Source organism: Caloenas nicobarica, chromosome 10 (genome assembly GCF_036013445.1).
Source record: "Caloenas nicobarica isolate bCalNic1 chromosome 10, bCalNic1.hap1, whole genome shotgun sequence".
Taxonomy (NCBI): domain Eukaryota; kingdom Metazoa; phylum Chordata; class Aves; order Columbiformes; family Columbidae; genus Caloenas; species Caloenas nicobarica.
Window position 1 is genome coordinate 19980463 of NC_088254.1, and position 24357 is coordinate 20004819.

Sequence of the window (24357 nt, forward strand, 5' to 3'; positions counted from 1 at the left end):
GTTTACTCCAGCGGTGGTGAGTGGAATGCTTCCTTTAAGCCGCATGAAAGGAAATAATGTCTCTTCTGTTGAAATTCCAAAACAAGCTTTTAATATGATTTTGGAAATGCAAATTATCATTCCAAAAATTCTTTGTTTCTTACTCTTGAAGAATGTGGTTCTTTCCACATCAGACGAGAGAGGTTTTGTTCTGTTGTACAATAAGGTTTCATTTGTCTTATTTTTTCGTAGTTATGAGAGTCAAATCTAGTGCTCTTGCAAAGGTTGGATGGACCATATAGGAATATTGAAAAAAGTGAAATTTTCAGTGTGCGTTTTGAATTCTTGAAATATTAGGCTCATGTATTTGGTTCTACAAACTGTAATGGCACAGTTGAAGATTGTTACACTGAACTACTCTATGATTTGAAGGACTTGCTGTAGGTGTTACAGAATTTGATGCTTTTATGTTCATGGACTCTTTTTTCTGTAACACATTATTCTCAGCAAGTAATTATGTTTCCTGAAGAAACAAGTAGAGTACTTCTGCAGAGTAAAATAAAGAGGATTTCAGGTTTTATCAGGATTCTGTATCCATATGGTCAACAGAATGTTTTAATGTATAAAAAACAACTTGAGACTTTGAGTGTTCATCTTTTTTTTTAAACCAAAGGAAGAAAGGGAAACGAACAAGCACTCGTACTCAATCTTCTTTAGTGTAGGGGGTGTTACGATTATTACAGCTTCTCTACAAGGTAACGCTTCCATGTTGGGTCCCTCTGTCTTTCAGGAGGGCCTCAGAAAGCAGTGCTTGCTCAGTTGTTCCCTCTCTTCCAGCCTCCGTTTTTCTGGGAGTCTAGACCTGAAGGCAGGCCCTTCTTGCGTGTTTGCTTCAACTTTTTGTCTCTCTTCCACATTTAGATGTTCCTTGAGAGCCACAGCAAAGCAGGGTTGGTTTGACCTGCACTTGGGTGTGGGTAGGTGAGGTGTACACGTTCCATTGTATCACCTCATCAAACTGAGGTGATTTGATTTTCAGGAACCTGTCTAAAATGTGACCTACTTTGCCAGTTAGCATCTGTGCCCATGAGAATTTCGGGTAGGTGTCAGCTAATGAGCCTCTTCTGTGCTGTATAGTTTAATGCTGTTTTCAGTACACTATAATGTGCTGTATAAGGCCTATACCACACATATTGACAGCTGCCCTACAATAATCTGTAATAGAATTCACAACTAAGAAGTATTTAAAAAAATCTATCCTAAATAATACCAAGTAATTCTTGTAAACATACTCATTCATGTCATAGTTTTGACAGAAACAAGACAGAAAGCAGTGTAAGTAAGCCAGTTGAATCTTGCAGAACCTGGATTCAGTGCATCATCCTGCATTAAAATACCAAATGGGTACTCTGTTTCTCTGCCTTTTCACAAAATTTAATGAAGAGCTGTTATAGGAGCAATACGTGTTCTTTAGTCATAGACGCATAGTATCAGACGCGATTGTCAGATCCCAGCTTTGAGTAAGCACATAGACTAGCTCATCTGCACATGGAGAGCCCGCAGCATAAAGAAACAGATGCACCTCCACAGCCAGATGGAGCATATGCCAAGAGACAAGTGGAACAGTGTGGGGAGAATAAACAGAAAAGTTGGTGTTGAAACACTTTGTTTATAAACCAAAATCTTCTTGATTTTGTTTTTTATCCAGTCTTCTCCACCTCCTCAGCACTGCTTCTTTTCTAGGCTATGGATTACCAACATGTATTTTGAACTGTTACTGGTGTGTCATACAGTATAGTAATCACTTAACCATAGGATGTTATGAGATTTCAGTAGCACTTGGATTGATTCATAGCTTCTATTTTTTTTTTTAATTGGAGTGAACTCCGTATGAAATTGAAGAATTATGAATATCTCAGCATAAGTGGATGCACACATGTAAAATTAGATGAGAAAGATGTCCAGTTAATTGATGTTATTTTCTTCCTTGCTGGATACCTGGTGTGTGCAATTTGGCAAGCAACTGGGCTTCCATATTTTGCTATTTAAAGCTAAAAAGTAAGATGGCAGAAATTGGATCACATCATTTGCAAGTGTATTTCTTGGCAATGTTTCATAACAGAAGTTACTGATAAGTTTTTGAACATATTTTTAAAAAGGAAGAGAATATAACCAGCTTCAGTTGAAAATGAAAATTGATGCTTAATGTAGACGCCTGAAATCTCAGAGTTTACATGAAATTTCAATACAGCTTAGTAGAACCGAGACGGGGCTGAGCGGCGGTACCGTGAATGTCGATGTTTAGACACACACTAGAGATTGTGGGAAGGTTGACAGTGCTGATTAGTTAATGTTGTTTTGCATTCCTTCATATTTGATAGATGGAGAGTAGCCAGAAGTGAGCTGGACTTAAGGGAGGGGGGAAAAAAAAGAAAACCCAAAAAGCTTTGGACTGATACAAGATTACATCTGAGTACTCTGAATAGTGTTGTCATGTGGTTTTGTTGTTTGGACCACTTGCTTTCGTCCCCAGAGAGCATGGACCACACTGTGGATATAAGTGGTAAATATTTAAAAGAAGGAAGAAGCTTAAAAATGCTTTCAGTGAAGTAAGGAAATGACTTTGTAATCTGCTCATGCTGCTGAGAAAATGTAGGCATTATTGGGCTTGATTTGCAAAATGATTATGTAAATGTAATTATACTGCATATAACATTTCAAATAATTTGAAACGGCACACAAATGCCTTTGAGACGTTTTTAAGGAGGTGATCGAGGAGTATTTCTGTATGGTTAAGGACTAAAATCTCACTTTTGGCTTAGCTTAAAAAGAGAGAAAATGCATGAAAACTGAAGTGGTCTGGAATATGATTCATCAAAACCATAGATGTATAAATATATACGTTTATGTGTATGTATAGTAGATTAAATCTATTTTTTTCTAGAAGAAGTGTTTACTATAAACCTGGCTTTCCAAAGGGTACGCTTTGCGGTTTTATTGCCCGCTCAGGGTTCAAGAAGAAACAGCTTTCTTGAAAAGTTTAAAACGTGGTCAAGGTAGCAAATAATTATTTTGAATATAGTGACAGAAGACACCTGTGTGTTTTGTGCTGAGCAGAGTTACCCCTTATGCTGGTGTCGCTCTTCTTTCTCCCCCCTCGCTTTTAAACCTACCATGCTGTATTAATAGTCTGAATTTTGATGAATTCCAGCTTTAGTCACTAATTAAAGCATATATATATATGTGTATATATACAAAGTTTCTCTAGAATGCGTCTTAAAGCGTAGTTCCTGGAGTGTCTTGCTAGCAATGGTTGTGCTTAGCTGTTGGATTACTACTAGTAATTTTATGTAGTTCCCATTCAGATTGCTCTCTGTGCTACGACAGTCCTATGACAGTCATACTAGGGAGACTATCTTAAAGCCGTGACATTAAATTCACTGTGGTGTTCTCCTTATTTTTTTAATAAACTAACAGACAAAGCTAATAGCTTGGTTGATGAATGACAGCTTACTTGGCTGTACATCAGTAGAATCTCAAATGGAATCAGATGGCTCTCTAGGAACCTCTGCTGCTCTGAGGTCCAGAGTCTGAAATCTGTGTTGAATACTGGTAGAGGACCTTTGTGTGGTACCTGTCTACCAAAAACTCTGCAGAAACAACCCTGCTAATAGGAGATGTGGATGTATTTTAAGAACCAAGATAACTTTGTATTTCAGTTAGGAGACACATCAAGATTTTGAGTTGGTCATAACACCTTGGTTTTCTCTTTGAGAATTTCTTTTCCCGATTTATGTTAATCTCTCTTTAAAGGGGAATGGATGGTATCACACGTACAAATATAGTTAGTAAAAAGAAAGAGAAAATACCTAAATCTTTCTGTATTACAAGATACCAGTGGTTTTGACGTGGTTGTCTTAACGAAATGGTTGATTGTCCTGTGAACTACAGGGTGTTTCAAAAAGATAGACCCAGTTTGAAATCACTATATCTCTGCAGCTATGAACTGCCCATGAATGAACATAGAGCACTTATAAAAAGGTTACTAAAGCTTCAGAACTCATTAAATAGTTTTAAAATTTTTGTGTGATTGTAACTTTGCCATTGTGAAATACAGGGCGTTTCAAAAAGATGGACCCAATTTCAAAGCAATATCTGGTCAGCTACATAACACTGATTATCCTCTGTTATGAAGTCCTGTATTTATTTCCCAGCTGTGCAGGTGGTATTTTTGGAATTCTGCAGTGTGTTTGGAGAATGTTTTTACGTGTGAAATTTGTAGGGCAGATACATAAAGTCCAGTTCTCACACCCACTGCTCATGAAACACATATCAAAGATTTGGTTCTGGATGTAGCTCTTCTGGAGATGTTAAGTGGGATCGAAAATCTCATCCAAGAAAATCTGTAACAGCTCACTACTTGGTAATGCTGGAGTTCATGCAGGCAGTCACACAAATACATAATTGTTTACTTGCATTAACAAGTTCTTCAGCTGTGCTGGTCTCATGTATTCTGCAGCCCTTGTGTTGCTGCAGAATTTGGTGCGTTTTGAAATTCTGTATTGACAGTTAGAGTATATTTTTGCTTTGCAATTTCGAAGTGAGGACCGTGGCATCTGTTAATCAAGAGTGAGTGACTTTATACAAGCTGTACATTGGAAGAGTAGACCCCGAAACAATGTATCTCCTGGAACTACAGTAAGATAAATAACTGTTCTTTCCGATGATGCTCTTTTTTTTGTAAATGTTCCACGGTAATATTATGAACTGGGATAATGCTTGTGTGTGTGCACAAACACCACACCTGTTTAGTGCACACACATACGCCCATACCTACTTTTAGCTATTTGGCTATACAGTTGGACACCTTTTAAGGTGAAACAAAATGGCATTTCCATACCAACATTAAAGGTAATTGAAGGTTGTTCTGATAGATATCAGTGTAGCCAGTTCCCATAATCTTACATGTGAATGATATTTTAATAATCACATAAATCTTTAGAATCTAATAGAATTTTTATTTGGGAATAGTTGCTATTTTAATTGCTGTTTTAATTGCTGTTTTGATAATACTTAGTTATCTGGAGAACATAGACTTTGAAATAGTTTCTGTTATCCTTTCCCATTTTCAAGATCTAAGGAGAAATTCAGGGCAACGTAGGCAGGTAGACCAAAAGAAACCCATTCTTTTTACATCATTGAATTGTAATCAGAGTTTAGAAAATTTTTCTTAGCAAACTGAGTAGGAGACAATATTTTCACTGAAGAACTTCCAAAAGACTTTGAAGGATATTATGCAGATGAGTTGCTACACTTGGAAACTTTTCATGTTCCATATGGCTTATCTGCAATATACTGTTGCTCAAAGGAGGCATCCAGTCTGCTGCTGCTGATTTATATTTTAACCATTAAAAGTATGTGAAGAGGTATGTACTGAAGGATGTATGTGTACGTGTATATAATACGTTGTCACTTGAGTAAGGATCAGAAAAAGCATTTATGTACTGTAAGGTATCTCTTTGAATGCTCTAACGTCGAACTGTGTTTTACTTGGTTTTACCATTAATTCTTTGCTGCATTCTCTGAAAGGACTATAATGAGATTTAATTTATATGCTAAGGAATAGTTTCTACTTCCTGAAGATGAAAACAGATGTACTTTGTCTTTTGTTTTTAATAAAAAAATTGAATAAGATCGACTTAAACTGGCAATTTAGTACTCTTTAATGGAAGAATCTAGTTGATGGTACTTTCTGTAAAACAGGGAAAATGAAAACCTGTTCAGTGGTATAAAATTTAATAGTAAGCTATACAGAAAGTGCAACAGGGATAAATGCATCAAATCTCTTGAGAGCTTGGCTTAGCTTTCACTGTGGGAAGAGTATTGTCAGTGCTAATGGATTACTAGTCATTTTACATCTCAAGAAGTTCATTTAGGAACCAGCAATCCAGCTTGTTTGTAGGTCAGCAACTGTGTTATAAAGTCCACAATTTACAGATAGCATTTCTCAAGAATCACCAATACAAGTATGGAGCTTCCCTTCCTATATCTTATAGTCCAGTGCATTGTGTAATATTCTAGGGGTGAAAAGAAGGCTGGATTTTATAGCCCGTAAAATCGTTATTCATTAGTAATTGCTTGTTATTATCTATTTAAAATCATGTTTCACAGCAAAGATGCTTCAAGCTAGAGTTTAACTTTATACCATATCACGTCTAAAGCCTTTTGTATGTGTTGTTTTATATAAATGAGAGTTTGGATCCTGAGTGCCATCTTTATCATATCTTGGAGGAATTTGACAGCTAGCTTTCGTGTTTGGCAGGCTCGGGATACATGTTAAAATTTGCCAGATACTGGAAGTGCTCCAACATTTGAAACAAGACTGTGTCTTTTCTTGGAGTGGTATGTAACAGGGACACTGATAAAATTTCAAATCATGAACATTTTTCATCGGTAAATGATGAATACCTTTGTCTAAAACTGAACATAGCAGAGCATTGCCTAAAGGGCTCTTTCTTATATTTTATGACCTGTTGCTAGGCAAGCTTGTAATTTGTTTGTAAAACGCTAGAATAAGTAATCCTAAACCTCCTTTCTTTCCTAATATACTGTGATATTTGGCTAAGAAATATAATCATGGTAACAAACTTTGTTAAAGTACCGTATTCAGAATTTTTGGTGTCTAGATATTTTTGCGTAATATAAATTATTTACATTTGAACTACCACTACTAATTGAGCACAAGTATGGAAAATATTATTCTACTTTTAGCTTACTTAAATATGTCAGATTTTCAGATTTTACTTAGTATACATTATTTTGGCTGGGGAGCCTACCAGAAAGATTGGTGAGTCCTTCTTCTTTAAGAAGTTAAGCTCTCCGAGTTGCTTAGCTTGTAGAAATGTCAGTCATAATCTAATTTGACCTCCTGTGCTTTTCACTGAAGTTTTGAAAGCTGGGCACCTCTCTGCTTTACTGTGCTGTTCTGGGATGTACGTATTTGTGGCTATAATTAGAATGTGAAATTCTAACTGATAGCATAGCAAAAAGTGACTTGAAATGTGGGAGGGGTACTAAAAGGAATAGGATTAGGGCTAAACTTAAGTAGTCTCCTAACTCAAAGGAATGAAAAACGGCTTCCTAATGAAATTTGCAGATGCTTCAGTGATTGAAGTTGAGAATATTAATGGAGCCTGAGGAAAATTTACAAAATTTGTAAATGTTTCATGGGTAGATAGACTGGGTTATTTTATGTAAAATTAAAGCCTACAGAAATAACGTTGATGAGCTTCAAACACAGAACACTGTTACAGAGTTGAATGATACGGTTTTTCTCTGGCTGTTCACTTTTGATGTGTACGCTGCATTTAGGATTCACTCCTGCTTGTATTTTGGACAGTGGTAAAATTTGTATATGCAATGCTGCTGTTTAAAAGTTATAAATAGTTTTCAGTCACTAAGAATACTCCTTGGATACTTTAATATATTGTGTACATAGTAAGGGAGACATAATTATGTGTAAAGGATGGTACACCATAGTATTGTTCAGGGTGATGACAGTGAAATATTTTGTGTTATAAAATAAGAAAAATCCAGCCTGTTTTTAGGCTCACTTTCTTGATAGTAGTATGTAACAGGAAGCAAAAAATAAAGCGGTTGTCATGTTTTCAGCATTACTTTTTGCTATATGTGAAGTTTGCGGTGATACATGTAGTTCTTGCCCCCTGAAGTCTTTCTGCTGTGAGGAGCTGAACTGCGTTAAAAGAATGTGCCCTTTTTTTTTCTCACTGATGTTTCACATAAGAATGAAAACTGGGTGGGAGTCTTGTGCTGTGACTACTGTATTTGTCCTTCGTTTTGTGAATATCTCAGAAAAGAGGTGGGGCTTTTTGAGCAGGATGTGATTGTCAGTGATGGCTGAGGCAATGGTTTGCTGCTGCCAGAACGGACAGGCCGTTCCTTCTGCCTGCTTTGTATCCCGTGCTCAACCCATACATTGCAAAACCACCTTATTCGTGCTACAACTGAAAACCAACCCAGCAAAAATAAGTTCCATGAAGGATAATCATGGAGAATCTCTGTCATTTCAGTGAAGAAAAAAAAACGACTTATTGCAGGCTTGAGTGAACATCGAAGTTGGAGTAAGGGTGGTCTCTAGGATCCTGCACTTTCCGTGTCAGTCAGTTATTACTCTCAACTTGTCAAACGGCACCCACAGCGATTTCAGCAGTTCCCTTAAAGCTTGGGAAAATAACCTTAAAGCATAGATCTCTATAATTGTCTGCAGAGGTGGAATGTGAGACTGATCCTGGAGGCTATGCTATAGCTAAATAGCTCTTGGCTATCCTTGGATCTCTCCTTTGGGAATTATTTTTCTTCGATCCTGATAATTGATAGGAGAGGCACTATTGCAACCTGGGGTAATGGTACCAGCTTTTGTGTGTTATTGGTGTGACTGCAACCTCACAATCTTTTGCCTCAGTGGTCTTACCATATTCCCATCGCAGATGACAGATCGATGCTGAGTCCCATCCTTCCTGCACAGAGCTGTGTGAGCTCTTGGCAACTGCATTTGTGGATGAGGAGCCTTTGGAATTTGGTGCAAGTGGCAGCGGTGTCCTCTCCCTCTCCACTATACTTACACTTTTTTAAACTATTTTTTTTAAAGTATTTACTGCACATCTGTGCTGCTTCACAGCTTTTCTGTGCTCTGACTGCAACAGCAGAAACAACTAGCCAGTGGTTTTCAGTGAAAGGTTTGACTTTTCCAAGGGAAATCACATTTCATTTCAATCTTAGTCAAATTTTGGAAGTGTTTTTTCTGATAATTTGGGATGAAACAACAAAAAATCCTGTTTGGCCAGCTCCAATAGTAAGTGCAAAAATAGAGCTGTTAACATGATACATGGTTGCATTGATAGCAACAACCATTTCCTTTTTGTGTAATATTACAAGAAACCCAACACTGAAAATGTTTTGAATGAACTGACACTTTTTGCTCTTCGTAACACTTTTTACATATGAGGTCGTCCTACTTTTGTATTTTAAGGCAGAAAAATATTATTTCCTGAGGTGACAATGAATATAATCAAGTTCTCTACAGTTTTGCCAGAGCTGGTAAGGAGCCCAGATCACTAATATCAGACGTGTTGGCTTTTTAACCACGCTCACTAAATCAGAGCACAAAACCTGCTGGTTGTGCTCTTATAACCATTAGCAACACGTCCTGTCGGAGTTGGATGTAAAACCTGGGATCTTCCATGGGAAAGGAGGGCAGTTGGGGGGTTGTCATGTAACTTCATCTGTGGTAGCAATAATCTGTGTTTATTAGGGCGGTTTCTGGTTTCCAGAGCTGCTCCTGACCAGGATATTGAGCCAGTGTCAGTCTGTGTGAGAATATCATCATTGCTTCGTTGTGGATCATACAATAAATAACTTCATTGTATTTTTGTGCTCTTTGCTATCTGTATTATCAGTTTTAGTAAAATTTATGTTGAATTGCACAGAGAAGCAGATTATTTTGTTGTTTTGCAAGAAGCCCTTCTTCTGTAGATGCTTCTTGCCAAGGCATGATTCTTTTCTTAAATTGGCAAAATCCAGTGCAATTTAAAAGTACTTTACATATGTTTGGGGAAGTTCAGGAAAATATTGGGGCTCTTGTACCAGGTGCTTGAATGTAACATTTAAGCCTGTCACGGCTACTCCAACTGTTCTCATACAATGTTTTCTCACCTCTGTCATTCAGAAATTTAAAATCAATATGAAACTAATAGTTATTATGTTTGCATATTTCAGTTTTACACAGAAAAAAAGCCATGTAAAAGTTTTGGGTCGTTCTGCAATATCAAGATGACCACAGCTGTCTGGAACACTTGTACGGTTACTTTATATGTCACACAGCTATATTGTTGTGTTTGCTTGATTCTTTTAAAAAAAGATTTCATACTTGCCTTGTTTCCTCATAAACACTTTGCATTATTTTCTGACAAAAATCAGTACTTTCATCAGTTAGTTAATCCAGTCTAATATCAAAGCTTCACAATGCCAGTTACTGAAGGCACAGTACGGTGTATCGGCAAACATATTGAAATAATTTCCAGTAACTTTAGCTGAGTCTTAAAGGAAGTGGAAAATAATACAGATTAACTCAAACAGCTACACAGTCCCTTAGATGACATAGAAAATAAGAGTTAACGCCAGAAAATAATTGCAATGAGCATCCAACAGCAAAACTTGAAAACTAGTGGTGTTTTTCCCCACCTCTTGTTATAATAAAAAAACTTATGTTCTATATTTATTAGCCTCAACTGCAAAACCTCTGATTTTTATTCTAAGCAAGCTTGCATATCACAGCTGAGAAATAAAATTCATGTTACACAAATATTCTCTGGTCTCGCTAATTGGTATTCCACCCCCATCCCCATCTTCAGAGTTAATAAAATTTTAGTCTCCACGATAATATTTTGGAAACAGCTCAGGGAGGGCAAGTAATTTGCATTAATCAGAGAAATAACACATTTTAGCTGTAGAGAACCTCGACTCTCGAGGGTGGAGTCAGCGCTTGTTGCTGGCGTTTGGCTTCCCTGTGTCCCTGCAGCCCGATTCCCGGTTGCCGTGCCTTTCTTTCCTTGTTTTCCCTGGAGAGAGGGCCTGTTACGGTGTGGGCTCCGCGGGCTGGGAGAAGCGGGGCCGGGCTGTGTTGCGTGGGCCGCGCCTGCCCGTGTGAACAGATGCCAGCATTCCGCTCGGCGCTGCGAGCCGCCAAGCACCAGCGTTGGACTGTTCTGTTACTGGGCAGTGATAAAGCTGGCAGGCTTTTTATGGTTAGGTCCTCAAAGTGGCAGTTCGTGCTTTACTGATAAGGAGACAGAGCTTTGGATATCAGACCCAGACTTATTATCTGTAACAGTGAACTGTGGCTTAAATCCTTCCACAATGACAGGAACCCCGTCTGGTGTGAAGGTTTCCAGAATCTTGAAACAGGAGATACTGAGGCATTTTCCTTCCTCATGAGTCAAAACAGAGTTAACCCCATTCTTATCAAAAATAAAAATAACCAGTCGCTGAGAGGAAGGATGCGTTTTTATATTCAACTAAATCTCTTCCTTTACATTAGAATGAACTTTGAGTATAATTTTCAGGCAGATCCGCGGGGATGATTTGGCAGCCTTACATTTAAAAGCTTTCACTTGATTGTTTTAGAATATTGAAAGGAGCACTAATGAAACTCCCATGCTGCAACACTTAAAATCGCTCTAATGTGCTTATCAAAGGAGGTGAACTAGACATTATGCATATTTCTTGCGAGATCTTTATAGTATCTAAATACAGCTTCTAATCCAGTCTTGGGCACTGCGTATGCGTGTTGCCGCTAAGCGCCGTGTAAAGACACATTTGGATTCTATTTACGGAATTCGGTGGGTTGCAGGGGTTAAGTGTAATCCAGATTATACAGTGTTAACATTTTTTCCTCCTGATATCCAAGTGTAGAAGACTGGCAGGCTGACTTGTTAGCAAGGGCTGGGAGAGGGATAACAGGCTCCGACCTTGAGAGGCCGAACGGCCCTTGTATGGCCAAGTCCATATAAGTGTCCAGCTGATTGGTTTAGAGGAGCAGGATCGGTGCTGTGACAGGTGCCGGAGCAACCTACACCTGTTTTCCCCATATGCTGATTTAGTGATTACATTTTTGCGAGAGTTCCAGAGACTGGGGGGGATACGCAGAGCAAGCCAAGAAACTTGAGAAGGAATTATAGCTTATGGTGACCTGTGATATTCAAGAATTTCAGACGGCGTAATTGAATTTTCAAGTACCGCTTTAAAACTGAAGTAGAAATAGGCAGTATTTTGCATATTGATGGATAGTGAGAGAGTCTTGTGTACTTTTTAATTGTACTAGAGATCAGTAGATAGCACTGAGCAAAAATGTTGATAAATACTATAGTCTAAAATATAATTATTGTGTCTTTTTTTAATCAGGAATTTAGTGTGTTATGGAAACATAGCTTCTATAGGAAAACAAATGCAATTTCTTTATGGTGCTGAGAATGTCAGCTTGCAGATTTCAGATATTTATAAATGTTTTTTAGTGTAAAATCCATAGAATATAGACACTTTCTTCACAAAAAGAAAACACACAACCTACCTCATGCCTGTATAGTCCTGCTGCTGCTTTACGTACAGTAAACGTGTACCTGTTTAAAAATTGCTATTGCTTTCCTTTTGAAACTTTTAAAAAGCCTTAAAGATTTTTCCATAGGCAGTATTTTAAATCTTGTTTTCTTATGAATGAGAACTTGCAAAGAAAGGTTTCTGATTGTGTAATAGGGTGAAAAAGAAAAACAACAAGGGATACACATCCTAAAATTTGATCATGAGATATGTAGTTTCACATCCTTCCTTTCAGTAGCTCCTTTGTGATGCCTAGATTGTAGACAAGTTTGGTTTTTTTTCCAAGGGATGTTGATGTGATTTCTCCATCAGAAAATGGGAAGTAGCCCAATCAAGCAGTCACATCAAGTTAGTCTAAAGGAGTCTGAAAAAACTCATATTTAGCAAACTTAAGTCATTTTAGAGAGGGATTATGTAATTTCTTTTTATACTTTTTTGCAGTTCTTGTTATCATGCAGGATGACAGAAGTGCAGGAAAATTCTGCCTTTATAAACGACTGAGACCAAGTGTTACATATGTTAATGTACTGCAGTTGTTGAATTTGATGGAAAATTTCAGCCACTGTGTTTCTCAGAGATTAACTGTCTGCTCTTTAAAATGTGAATATTAAAATTAGAATGCTAAAATCAATTTATTAAAGATCCAGTAAACTGGTTTTTAGTTACCAGTGATGACGTTAATTCCTTTGCCATAGGCTTGAATGTTCCTTGTATGTCAGGCAACATCAGCCAGTATCTAAAAAGGGTTTTGCACGGTGAGATGAAGCGGTTGTAGGTTAAAGTTACCCAGGAGATGGCACCTGGGAGAGTCGGTGCCTCTGAATGAACCTTTTCTTTGCGTACTATGCCACTGGTTTGAAATAGTCTGTTCAACAGTGAGTTTTGTCTGTGAAAGTTTCATGTAGTTTCAGTGGCTCTGAATGATTCAGTAGTATGCAAAACCTTTTGGCAAGTTAGTATGATTTGTATGTGAATTTTCCAATTGTATTTCAGACCTTAAGAAAGAAAGGCCTTAATGGTTGTGAGAGCCCTGATGCTGACGATTACTTTGAGCACAGTCCACTATCGGAGGACAGATTCAGCAAACTAAATGAAGATAGTGATTTTATTTTCAAGCGAGGCCCTGTAAGTACTTTTATTTTATCTCTACTTTTTATTTGTTGATCCTTTTTATTAACTTCATTATTTAGGCTCTGAACAAGAAGGAACACAGAGGGTGCGACAGCCCGGACCCTGATACTTCATATGTGCTCACGCCACATACAGAAGAAAAATATAAAAAAATTAATGAAGAGTTTGATAATATGATGCGGAATCATAAAATCGCAGTGAGTACTAAAGTATGGTTTGTGCTTCTATTACGTGCATGAGAATTTTCATGGTGTTTGCTTACCACGGAAAACCACTGCAAAGACAAGAGGACATAACGGTTTGAGAAGGGAATACGTGTTTTTGAGGAAAAATGAGATGCTGATACTTGATCTTTTTAAAATAAATTTTATTTTAAAGAATAAGAAGATGTATCTCTAGCGTCTCTTTTGCACTCACAGTTTTTCATACCATGCGAACATGGGGTAACATTTCTAAATTTCGGGAGCCTTGCTGCATTGCCTGATCCTACCTAAAATATTTTTATAAAGATAGATTTTGTTGTGGGATGTAGGATAGTTTATTTACATCTTGTAGCTCTTTATCTGTCTGTTGATCAAGATTTTACAGTGTGTTACAAGCAGGCAATTATAATTGGATTAATTTCGTTGTCAAATCAGTGGAATCTATTTTGCTCAAGACTGGATGTAGAAAGGTATTTAGATGTTTAAAGATAAAGACTGGTGCACAATGGGAGCCTCAAAAGATTGGTGTCTTACTGCTGTTGAAATTCTAACAGGTACTTCCTTAGACACTAAAAGATCTTTGAAAATTTTGTCCCAGGTGCCAAACCCCTTTGCAGCCATAAGTCACTTGGCTTCAGAACTAAAGAAGTTTGGGGATAACAGCAGTGTAAACTTTGCATGTTTTTCATGACGGTGTACACAATGAAATTTAATTCTCGTCTACAAAACCCAATTATTGTTGATATTACAGGGGGAAGTATTTTCTAAGAAAACTCATACAGGGCTCTGCCACAGCCTTTGAATTTTTTAACATTGCAAATCTTGTAGCAATTAAAGTAAATGGACTAGCTAAGTTAATTGGCACAGACCCTGGGGCAATTGAGTGGTGTCCCCAGATGACTCGCTGATACTAGAAATTATTCCATTGTTCAGAGCAATAAGGCTGGATCTGGGGACTTGACAGCAAACTGATAGTCATGACACCGGCATCGTTTTTAGCAAGTTCTCTATACTTGAATGAAGTCAGTATCTTTTGTTCTTGCTTTGTTTTGAAGCTTTTGTGAACACTTGTGTGTTGAGACACCTTCAGGCCTCGTCTCTCAGGATGTTACACCTGAATTGCTCTCCCTTGGTTCTCTGTGGTCTTCAAGAACAGCCTGAATTGTCTGTGCAGACATCTGGAAATGAAAAAGACAACATTACTTTTTAGCTCTATAGTTCTGGATTTATAGCTTAAATTGGACTGGTTACAGTTCTGTGTCCAGTACTTATGGGTCTGTGTAAGAACAGTTTCTCTTGTTCTAGTGCCCTCGTCACCGTCAGGGATAGGAATGAGGCAAAGCGCGAAGAATTCACTCAGAACCACATGAGTGCCGTAGATGGGCAGAGGCAGCCATTACTGTAAGGTGTGAGGGGAAGCTGTCATTTATTAGTTCTATATTGAGAAACCTACAGAAAAATGTTCCATCTGTTAGCTTCTAGCATTGTTTAAAGCATACTTTCAGGTATTTCAAGTTTAGTTTGAGTTACTTGAGTTACTTGAGTTACCGTTTAAAACGTTTTTTCTTGTAGATATTGAAGAGCTTCTTGAAGTAGTTTCTTGTGAAAACAAATACCAGTACAGCTTGTCATTAGTTAGATACTGTGAATGATTTGCTAGCATTACGTCGCTGCGCTTCATTACTTTTTCCTTCCGTCTGTGCCAAAAATTGATAATTATTCTTAGGATGCTTCAGTGGGGACACTGTCATTGGCCCTCCCTAGTAAGAGATTTTATTTCTTATAGGAAATGTATTCTGCTCTTTTTATTAGTATAGTTATTGTTATATTTATAACATTGGCAAAACTTTTGTATAGAAGTATCATTCTAAGCGAATTTTAAGCTGCATATGACAAAAGTGCATCTTTTTAAGTATACTTGCTAGGTCATGAATGTTTGTCATCTGCATTTGACCTCTAAACCAAAACTATTATCTCTCTGTTCCGTCAATAAATACTACCCAGCTTTTACCCTTAAATTGTACTTGTCATGGTTTTGTTTCCAGTAATTATGAGAGTTGTGAAAGAAAATAGTCCCTTTTGTTTCAGAAGTTCGTCACTGTCAAAGGAAAGGAATGAGACAAAGGCCAAAGAAGTTAGTCAGAACCAAATGAGTACCATAGATGGGCAGGCATCTAAGCTTTTGATTCAAATACTTGTTGAATAACAAACATATATACTTCAGAAAAGTAGTTGCCTTTTATATAATGCTGTAAAAATTAGAATGTTAAAGAATGAGACTAGGAAAAAAAGAAACACGGGGTGGTTATTCAAGCACGGTTTTATGGAACACTGCTCAGAATAATGACAATTGAAATGTTTAAATTCAAATTGCTGAACTTAGTGACTTTCTAAAGATCTGTTTACTTTTTGTAGTCTGAAAAAGTTTTAGAGATTAGTAGCAATATTTTGACAAGGTTATCAGTAGAAAATGTTATTACTAACTTTTTTGTGTAATAACTGACTATATTTTATAATGTGCATGTTTATGCTTACGTTTTGAAGGTGCAACAGTTCATTGATCTGTAGACATGTTCAGCTTGTTGCTTTGTAATAATCCAAATTAACTAGTAAATCTGTTGTATTTCTGAGCTTGCATATTCATATGAATATCTTCAATTTTTTTGTATTCGAGCTTTCGGTATTTTAGACATTTATGAGTAATTCATTTGGAACTGTATTTATATGATGTATAAGTTTAACACCATATGCTACAACAAATGGATGTTTTAAAATTGTATGCTTAATAGAGTTTAAAAACTAACATAATTAACTTTTTTTTTTTTTAAACTTGAATAATTCTTGGCAAACTTTAATGTGTGTTTTTATAATGTGCTGTTTCTGCAAACATAGTTAACGCTAATATTGTTGTCTTGTGTGTGTCGCTCGTCTTTTTTCCTCCAGCCTGGCTTGCCTGCTCAGAACTTCTCCATGTCAGTTACGGTTCCAGTGTCCAACCCCAACACTTTAACCTACAGTAACCCGGGGAGTTCCCTGGTGTCCCCATCCCTGGCAGCCAGTTCATCGCTAACGGACACGACCATGCTCTCCCCACCGCAGACCACCCTGCATCGCAACGTATCCCCGGGGGCCCCGCAGAGACCACCCAGTACTGGCAACGCAGGTAAGATTCCAGTACCATTGTGCTTTCCTTTTATACCCTCTTTTAATTTATTTTTTAAATTAAAAAACTCACAAACAATAAAAAACCCCAAGTAACAAGTCCTTAATGGTATTGGTGCATTTTCCTTTTTTTAAAATGCTTTAAGTTTTGAAGTACAAAATGATACAATATTGTAATGAGAGCAAGTGAGTTTAGTGCTCTGGTTTATTTTTATTAGGTGGAATGCTGGGAACAACTGACCTCACAGTGCCAAATGGAGCTGGTACCAGTCCAGTTGGTAAGTGTGGTATCATGTCTTTGTTGAAAAATGGTGTTGTGGTTTTAGTTTCACAGTTATTCAGAAGCAGTTTTTTATTTTGACCTCGTTTGAAAAAGTGGCTGTGGAAGAACAAAGGTCACCGTTTTCTTAGTTGCCTTGAAATTGTCAAGTCTTGTAAATTCTTATCGGGCATTTAACTGTTTACTGCCTTGCCCTTTCTACTTCAGTAATATCTGCATTTTTTATTTTAGTGGTTTTCAGTAGTAGCATGCTGCTCTTGCTTTTGTGGTTTTTTTCTACTGGTATAATTATAGCACTCTAAAGAGATTTTACGTTCGCTGAATTTCTTTGTATGAAATTTACTGCGCTTACTAAACTATTACACTAAAGAAAAACTCGTCTGTGTTCTCAACTTTAGTTTTCACAATACCTGGATGTTTGATACTGGTTGTGGTGCCAATCAAAATGAAGAAAATAGAGACTGTCTTGTTTGTATTGCCATGTGTATCTTGCTAATTGTTTTCTAGCAGTTGTACAAAGAAAGCAATAAATCTTGGAAGCTGATAGCTAGATTCTGTCCTGATTTTGGAAGATGATCAGAATTTCTTTCGAAAACAAATCAGAGATCTTGCCAAAAATCAAATTCACAGTGTTTTTTGCTCTTCAGTAAAAAGATGTGATAGCACTTTTTCATTTAAATAATATTTTGTCTCCTCTAAACAACATTTAGTACTCTGATCAGGGTCATGCAGCCATTGAAATTTATCACGCCACAGAAAGACAAAATAAATGACAGTTCACCCACTTCCTTCATGTTCCTCCCATGCCTGGAGATGTCTTGGTGACTGAAGGTCAATTTTGGAAATACAAGTAACTCTCCTTGATATGTGTTCATAGCAAGGACTCAGAGAAGCAACTGTTGTCCTCTCAGTATTTGCCCACTGGCTACTTAGTGTGGCAAGTGGGGAGAAGTTTCTGAAGATAAAAAGTCAGGCAATTGAATTTATAAATACAAAATGCTGCAACTACAAGGCTGAAAGCACAGGATTGACTTTCCACTCTTTATACGTTCTTCAGCTATGTGCAGCAAAGATATGAAATATTAAAGTGTGGTTTCCATCAGGTAAGCAAGATTTTAAATGGAGAAAACTTCCTCAGTTGAAAAAAGATAGCTATTCTTAGAAACTGTGGAGGTCAGATGTTGATTTCCATAGTATTTCTGAAGTCAGACTAAATAAGTTTATTATCAGGCCATTTCAGGCCTCTTCCAAAATCAGGCTTTAATAACAGCAGCCTCAGATTTAAGACTCCTTCTTTCAATAAGCAAATAAAACAGTTGTTTGCAGCACTTGCTATAGAATATTAAACTGTAGAAAATACCCAGTTACAGCAGCTTGGTGAACATATTTAATGCAGTAAAATGTTTTCCTTCTTGCATTTATTAATAGTTTATGTGAAAAGTCAAAATGCATCACTTATCTCTTACTTTCCAGAACATCGCACCCAAAATGTTATACATATATCCACTCATTTCTAGAAGGGTCTTGCATACAAGTAAGAGTTGTGGCTGTACAAGAACAGCAGAACATCTCCCTCTAGCAAAACGCACATGCTTAGTAAACACCAGAATGCTGAGCCACAGAGTACCCTGTCAGAGCTCCACTTTCTACTAGGATATGGCATGGCTTTTTTTTAAAGTGCTGTCAGATGCACAGTAGTAACCTTCTCAAATGCAACCAAAATCAAGAAACCATGCCCAGATTGAGTAAATCTGCTGACTTGCCAATTTGAGCTTTATAGCTGCAGTTGAAGTGCATGTATCAAGTTAATTATGTCTGCAGACAACAATGATGTTAGTTTCTTGCTACATTTGTTGTAGAATTCACTTTAAAAATATGTTTTCTTTTAGCTTTCAATATATTCTTTTAAATTTCTCAGGAAAGGGCAATTCTCCTACAGACTTAGTTGTGAAAGGCCATGTGCCAAATTTGCAGCTCGCAGTTTATAGGAGAGATGTCAAAGATAAAAAGCTGGAGTCCTGGCACTGCCATATTCCCAGATACTCTCTTCTAGACAAAGGAAAAACCCAAGTCTCACTCGACATTATGAAGTTTTGAGCATTTGAGATTTTGTTCTCATTTCATTGAAAGATACGCTTTTATCTCTGAGTAAAAAGCAGGTAAATGTTATCTTTCATTGTTGAGACCCAGTTCAAATAAAGATGTTGCATAAAGTGGCTCATATTTGGTTCACACGAGTCTTTTTCTCAAGTCCTGTGTAACTTGATTGGAATAGATACGATTTGCTTTAGCAGTCAATCTGCCAACTTAACAGTTTTTCTTCGGAAAATATCTTTGAGTAAAAATATCTGTGTGTTGTAGCAAAGATTGCTAAGTGGCTTTTTATGTCTAGAACAGAAAATTTAGTGATAATTGTATAATACTGAGAGCTTACTTCAGACAGCTGTCATAACTCTAAAAAAGCGTATTTATTTTGTAATAATGAATTCCGTAAGTTCTTCCTAGTCTGAGGTGATTTTGAAGGCATTGTTGGAAGTTGAGGCTCTTTAAGATCTCGCAAGGACACAATATTATGTCTGTACATTTCTTTGTCAGTAAAATAGCCCTTCAGGTCAGTTATGCAGATTATGGACCCAGTTAATAGTCTGGGAAATTATCTTTCCTCTTACAGTTTGATCATCAGGAGAATGCATAAGAAAGATCTAGTCTTCTTGAGTACTGAATTTCTCCTCTTTCTTCCAGAGCTGTATCTTCTCTAGTGTCCTCACTAAGCTTCAGGTCCTGAGAACGTGAAGTAACTCTAGGAATATTGAATTTCTTGGGAACAGAGCTGAAGGATACACCAGCTTTGAAAAACTGTGTCTTGTGAACTCTTCAGTCTCTATTACGAGCCAGTCTAGATGTTGTGTGATCTTTTATCCTGGCCTCAGGAGGGATTATGTGGAGGTGCAGTTGACAGCTTGCACGTACCTGTAAACTGCTTGTACGTTGCCAGAGAGGGATCAAGACAGAGGACTGTGAAAGGCCACACCTGTGAATGGTTCCCTTTGTCTTGGCTTGGCTGGTTGGGAGAGCTCTTTCTGCATGTCTGAGGATAAAAGAACCTTTCAGCTTGGTCTTTCACAAGTCTGAGTCAAGGGACTATTAAGCTGCAATTCTTCAGAGTACACCAGAAGGCTTCAATAAGAAAACAGCTTTCTGTGCATACGTTTGTATTCATGTTGGTTTGTTTATTAAATGAGAGACACTCCAACAAGAAGTATCCAACTAACTCCAGAAAAAACGTAGCTCTTGCAGAATTTTTGCTTGAAACTGGATCAAAGCTATCAGCTTCTTCCTCAAGAAAACAGACTCACTTCTCCTTCCACCCCTACTCTCAAACTCACCAGCCTGTATCATCTGCATCAGCTAAAAAGCTTGGCACTTGTAGGCGACCACCTCAGGAAAGCAGCTGTAAACCTTGAGCATATTTCTCCTTAAGGTTATGTGTTACTGCTGGTATTTCTGATCTGCTATACTGGCTTTTCAGTGCGACAGGTAGTATCTGTCACAGGCGGTCTTTCACTAGACAGAGCTCCTCACTTCCTAGCTGGTATTGAAAGGGGTTTGACTTAAGAATGTGTGTTCAACTGATGCTAAGTGCAGTGGACAAAGGCCCTGCTCTGTAATGTCAATATTGTTGGCATAATGTTTTGCCTTGCTCTGGTCTTTAAGATTACATGGATCAATACAACAGTCGGTGCTTCACCCTTCTCCAAGGGAGAAGTTGAAGGATCCCTGAAGAACACTGAGAGCAGCCTCTTTATTCTTACAGCTTCCCAGTTCTCCTCAAGGAAAAGGCAGCACTGGAACTGGACTGCACTCTAGGTGTTTCACAGGGTGCAAGCTGAACCCTTTGCTAGATGTTTTCAGCGCTTAACAAAGTTCGATCCATCCATCAATCATCCTCTGATTAGATCAGCTCACAAGAAATGACTGGCTGAAGTCAGCCTGAAAAATATGCTGATAAAAGGAAGCATTTGAGGTGGTTTTTTTAAATTGTAGCAAGATCTCCTTGGAAACCACCTATCCACATGTGGTCTGTTCAGTCCCTGAAATACTCTTAGATTTTAATTGAAATTTCATATGTTGTTAAGTGTGTTCATTATCTTACCAGACTTTCTGATTTACTAAGAGCTACAAGACAATTCTGGTTAGAATTTGCCACATGTATAACAAATTATTAATCTCCTAGCTGGATTAAAGTATTGCAGTATATCCTTTTGTGTGAAGTCTCACCATATGTAATGTCACATCCCTAGATGTTCTAAATATATCACTTCTGTGGTCCATTCTTTACCTTTCTTAACATTGGCTTTGTACACATACGTAGAAATGAACAAGTTCAGAAAGTGGAACTTGGATTTCATTAACTGTAAACTGTTTAGTTGACAAAAGACCTAAAAAGGCATTTGGTTGCCACTGCTGATGTTTTGCACAAGCTTGAATAATGTTCAGATACAAAAACACTGTGCCTTTGCTTTAGATGTGCTACTGCATTCTGAATAATAGCTCCTGTCTTGAAGAAGGCCCATTTAAATTCTAAATATCCTTGAAAATGGTGTCTCCTTTATGTAGCTTTAGGAAAAAAAAAAAAAAAAAATCTAGCAACCTGGGGAATGAGGGGGTTTTTTTAGTTTTGTAACATGAGTAAGCGTTCCCTTGACACTTAGTCATGTGTATTTCTCTTTGCTGCGTTTTAATATCTAAAGTACTGCCTTAGAAGTATAAAGCTTACATGTTAGACATGTTTCAAAATCTTACATTACTCTCAAAGGAATACTTTAATTCTAATCATAGTATTATTTGAAGTATTGATTTGTAAAGATCAGTGGAAATACATTTATTTCAGCTTCCTTGAGATTCCATAGTAAAATTTTTCCAAAACTAGCAGAGAATTCAGGCTTTTTGAAATAATGGTAGAATCAACAGTGATTTCTGTGCAAAGCTGAAAATGGTATGACCTGCATATGCTGGTGGTTTTTCTTTTCCCTAATTTCCACTAAAAGCTGTTGGACTCAGAAAAAAAAGATTGAACAGCTAATGCATATAGAAATGTTATTGTTGTATTTACTTGCAATATGTTTGGTTCCCCCTGCCAAGGTCCTATATGTAAATGTTTTTCTTAAGTAGATTTTTATCTGTTCTTCTAGATGCATAGTGACTCAATGGCTTATTGCAAACAAAGTTTTCGCTTTATTTCTAATTATGTGACATTTATTGGGTTGTATGATGTCATTGAACGCATAAATATTTATTTACTATTGTTCTTGGTTTTGCTTAATCTTATATTGCTTAGCTGCATGCCTGCAATTATTTTCCAAAACTGCGCATAACTGCTCAGTTTCTTCAAAGGTGAACCGCAAAAAAAGATTAATGGCATCAATGACTGTAATTTATTCCTTGAGTAGTAATAAGTACATAGAGTACTTTCCAGCCACATGTGCTCATTGTTTCAGCTGATGTGATTTATATAGTGAAATATGGGTCTGGCTCATGTAATTGATAGTTACGTCCTGGGCTGCAGGACAATAAATGAGATTAAGCTGTACTACGTTTCTGAAGGCAGGATATACCGTTGTTGAAATGGGTGTGTTTTAATATTTAGCTTCAGAAAAGAAGTTATTTCAAAAGTAAACATTTTCTGACTAAATAAGTAGGCTAATATACTTTGGCAGTGTTTGTTATCATAAAATCTAATTAAATTATGATTCATGTAATTGAGAGCTTATCATCTTTGCATTGATGTCTGTTTTCCAAAGAAGTGTTTTGAAAATGCTTTCATAGTCTGTTTTAAAGAATTAGAGTTAAATAAAGTTCTTCCAATGGAAGTAAAAACAGTAGACTTATTTAACACTTAGGCAGGATTTTGTATTTTGCTTCCATTTTTCAGTTTGATAATGGTTTTAAGCATAAAATAATTGTCTTTGGGAAAGGTCTGTAGTGGGTGGGTTAGATACAACTTCTGTCTTATACAAAATAGTTGTTGTGGTTTAACCCGAGACAGCAACTAAGCACCACGCAGCCGCTCACTCACCCCTCTCCCCCAGTGGGATGTGGGACAGAATCTGAAGGGTAAAGGTGAGAAAACTCATGGGTTGAGATAAAGATAGTTTAATAAGTAAAGCAAAAGCTGCGCATGCAAGCAAAGCGAAATGAGGAATTCATTCACTGCTACCACGGCAGGCGGGTGTTTGACCATCTCCAAAACCAGGCTCCTGCATGTGTAACGGTTACTTGGAAGACAAATGCCATCTGAATGTCCCCCCAGCTCCTCCTTCTTCCCCCAGCTTTCTATGCTGAGCACACGCGATGTGGCCGGAATGTCCCTTGGGTGAGCTGGATCAGCTGTCCCGGCTCTGTCCCCTCCCAGCTCCTGTCCCCCCAGCCCAGGCTGTGGGTGCTGTGAGGAGCAGAAAAGCCCTTGACTCTGTGTACGCCCTGCTCAGCAGTAACTGAAACATCCCTCTGTTATCAGCATTATTCCCATCCTCAACACAAAACGTAGCACTATACTAGCCACTGGGAAGAAAATTAACTCTATCCCAGCCAAAACCGGGACAACAGTAAGCAGAATTTATGGGGCTATTAAGGCCTCTGTTTGGCAAAGTGCCATATAGTTGCATCATCCCGTCATCGTCATCTTTCTGTGGCTCCTGACCTTAGCCTAAGAAATACCATGCTTTTAGTTATCCTTTCACTCTTAACTTGTAATTCGATTTTCATATTACATTCTTAACAGGGAAAAAAGCTATTTCATATTAAAAATGAATATTCTACAGTCTTATTGCAGCCCCAGCATACGATCCTTCAAATAATCAATACATATGCTTCAGTGTTTGTTAAATGTTCAATGCTTGCTATATGTAGCAAAGGGCTGCTATTTGATTTATATCCGTAGTATTACACACTTACAGCATTTTTTGTTTCTCACATCCTTACTATGTTTTTTCAAAACGCTCATTTTAAGAAATGCTCAGCCTTTCGTCAGGACAAGTGCTTTGGCTCTGCCCTGCTGCTGCATGATGCTGCGCAGGGAACGCAATGGCGAGGACTTTGTTGTTTTTGACAGCACCACAAAAAGCATGAAATGTTTCGGAAGGATTGGCAGAGCCTTGTAATAAGGACTGCAGGAAATGACTGTATTGGGTGTGGAAGAAAGACACTGTCCAGATTTAACACACGAGCTACCGAAATACTTGAAAACAGAGGACAGGAAATGGTACCATAAGATAGACTAAAATGCTATACAGAGCTTCATTCTTTATACAAAGTGTTATTGTTCTGAAGTTTAAATTCAACTCAGAACACCACAGCTTTGACGTATCAAAGGTAACACTGACAGCCCAGTGAGTAATAAAATGTTATTTATTACTGGAGCCCAGACTTCTC

At 37.5% G+C, this 24357-nt stretch overlaps 1 protein-coding gene across 9 annotated transcripts in view; it reads left to right on the top strand.

Moving 5' to 3' along the window:
- MEF2A (myocyte enhancer factor 2A) overlaps positions 1-24357 on the top strand; it is an 81708-nt gene that overhangs the window by 42105 nt on the left and 15246 nt on the right. For 5 of the 9 annotated variants that reach the window (XM_065641456.1, XM_065641460.1, XM_065641459.1 and 2 more), the window contains exons 4-7: positions 13144-13275; positions 13341-13478; positions 16428-16647; positions 16865-16924. In XM_065641456.1, the coding sequence (XP_065497528.1) occupies positions 13144-13275; positions 13341-13478; positions 16428-16647; positions 16865-16924 (550 nt within the window). The remainder of the gene's footprint in view (positions 1-13143; positions 13276-13340; positions 13479-16427; positions 16648-16864; positions 16925-24357) is intronic. The other 4 variants (XM_065641465.1, XM_065641462.1, XM_065641461.1 and 1 more) reach the window with 2 other exon arrangements.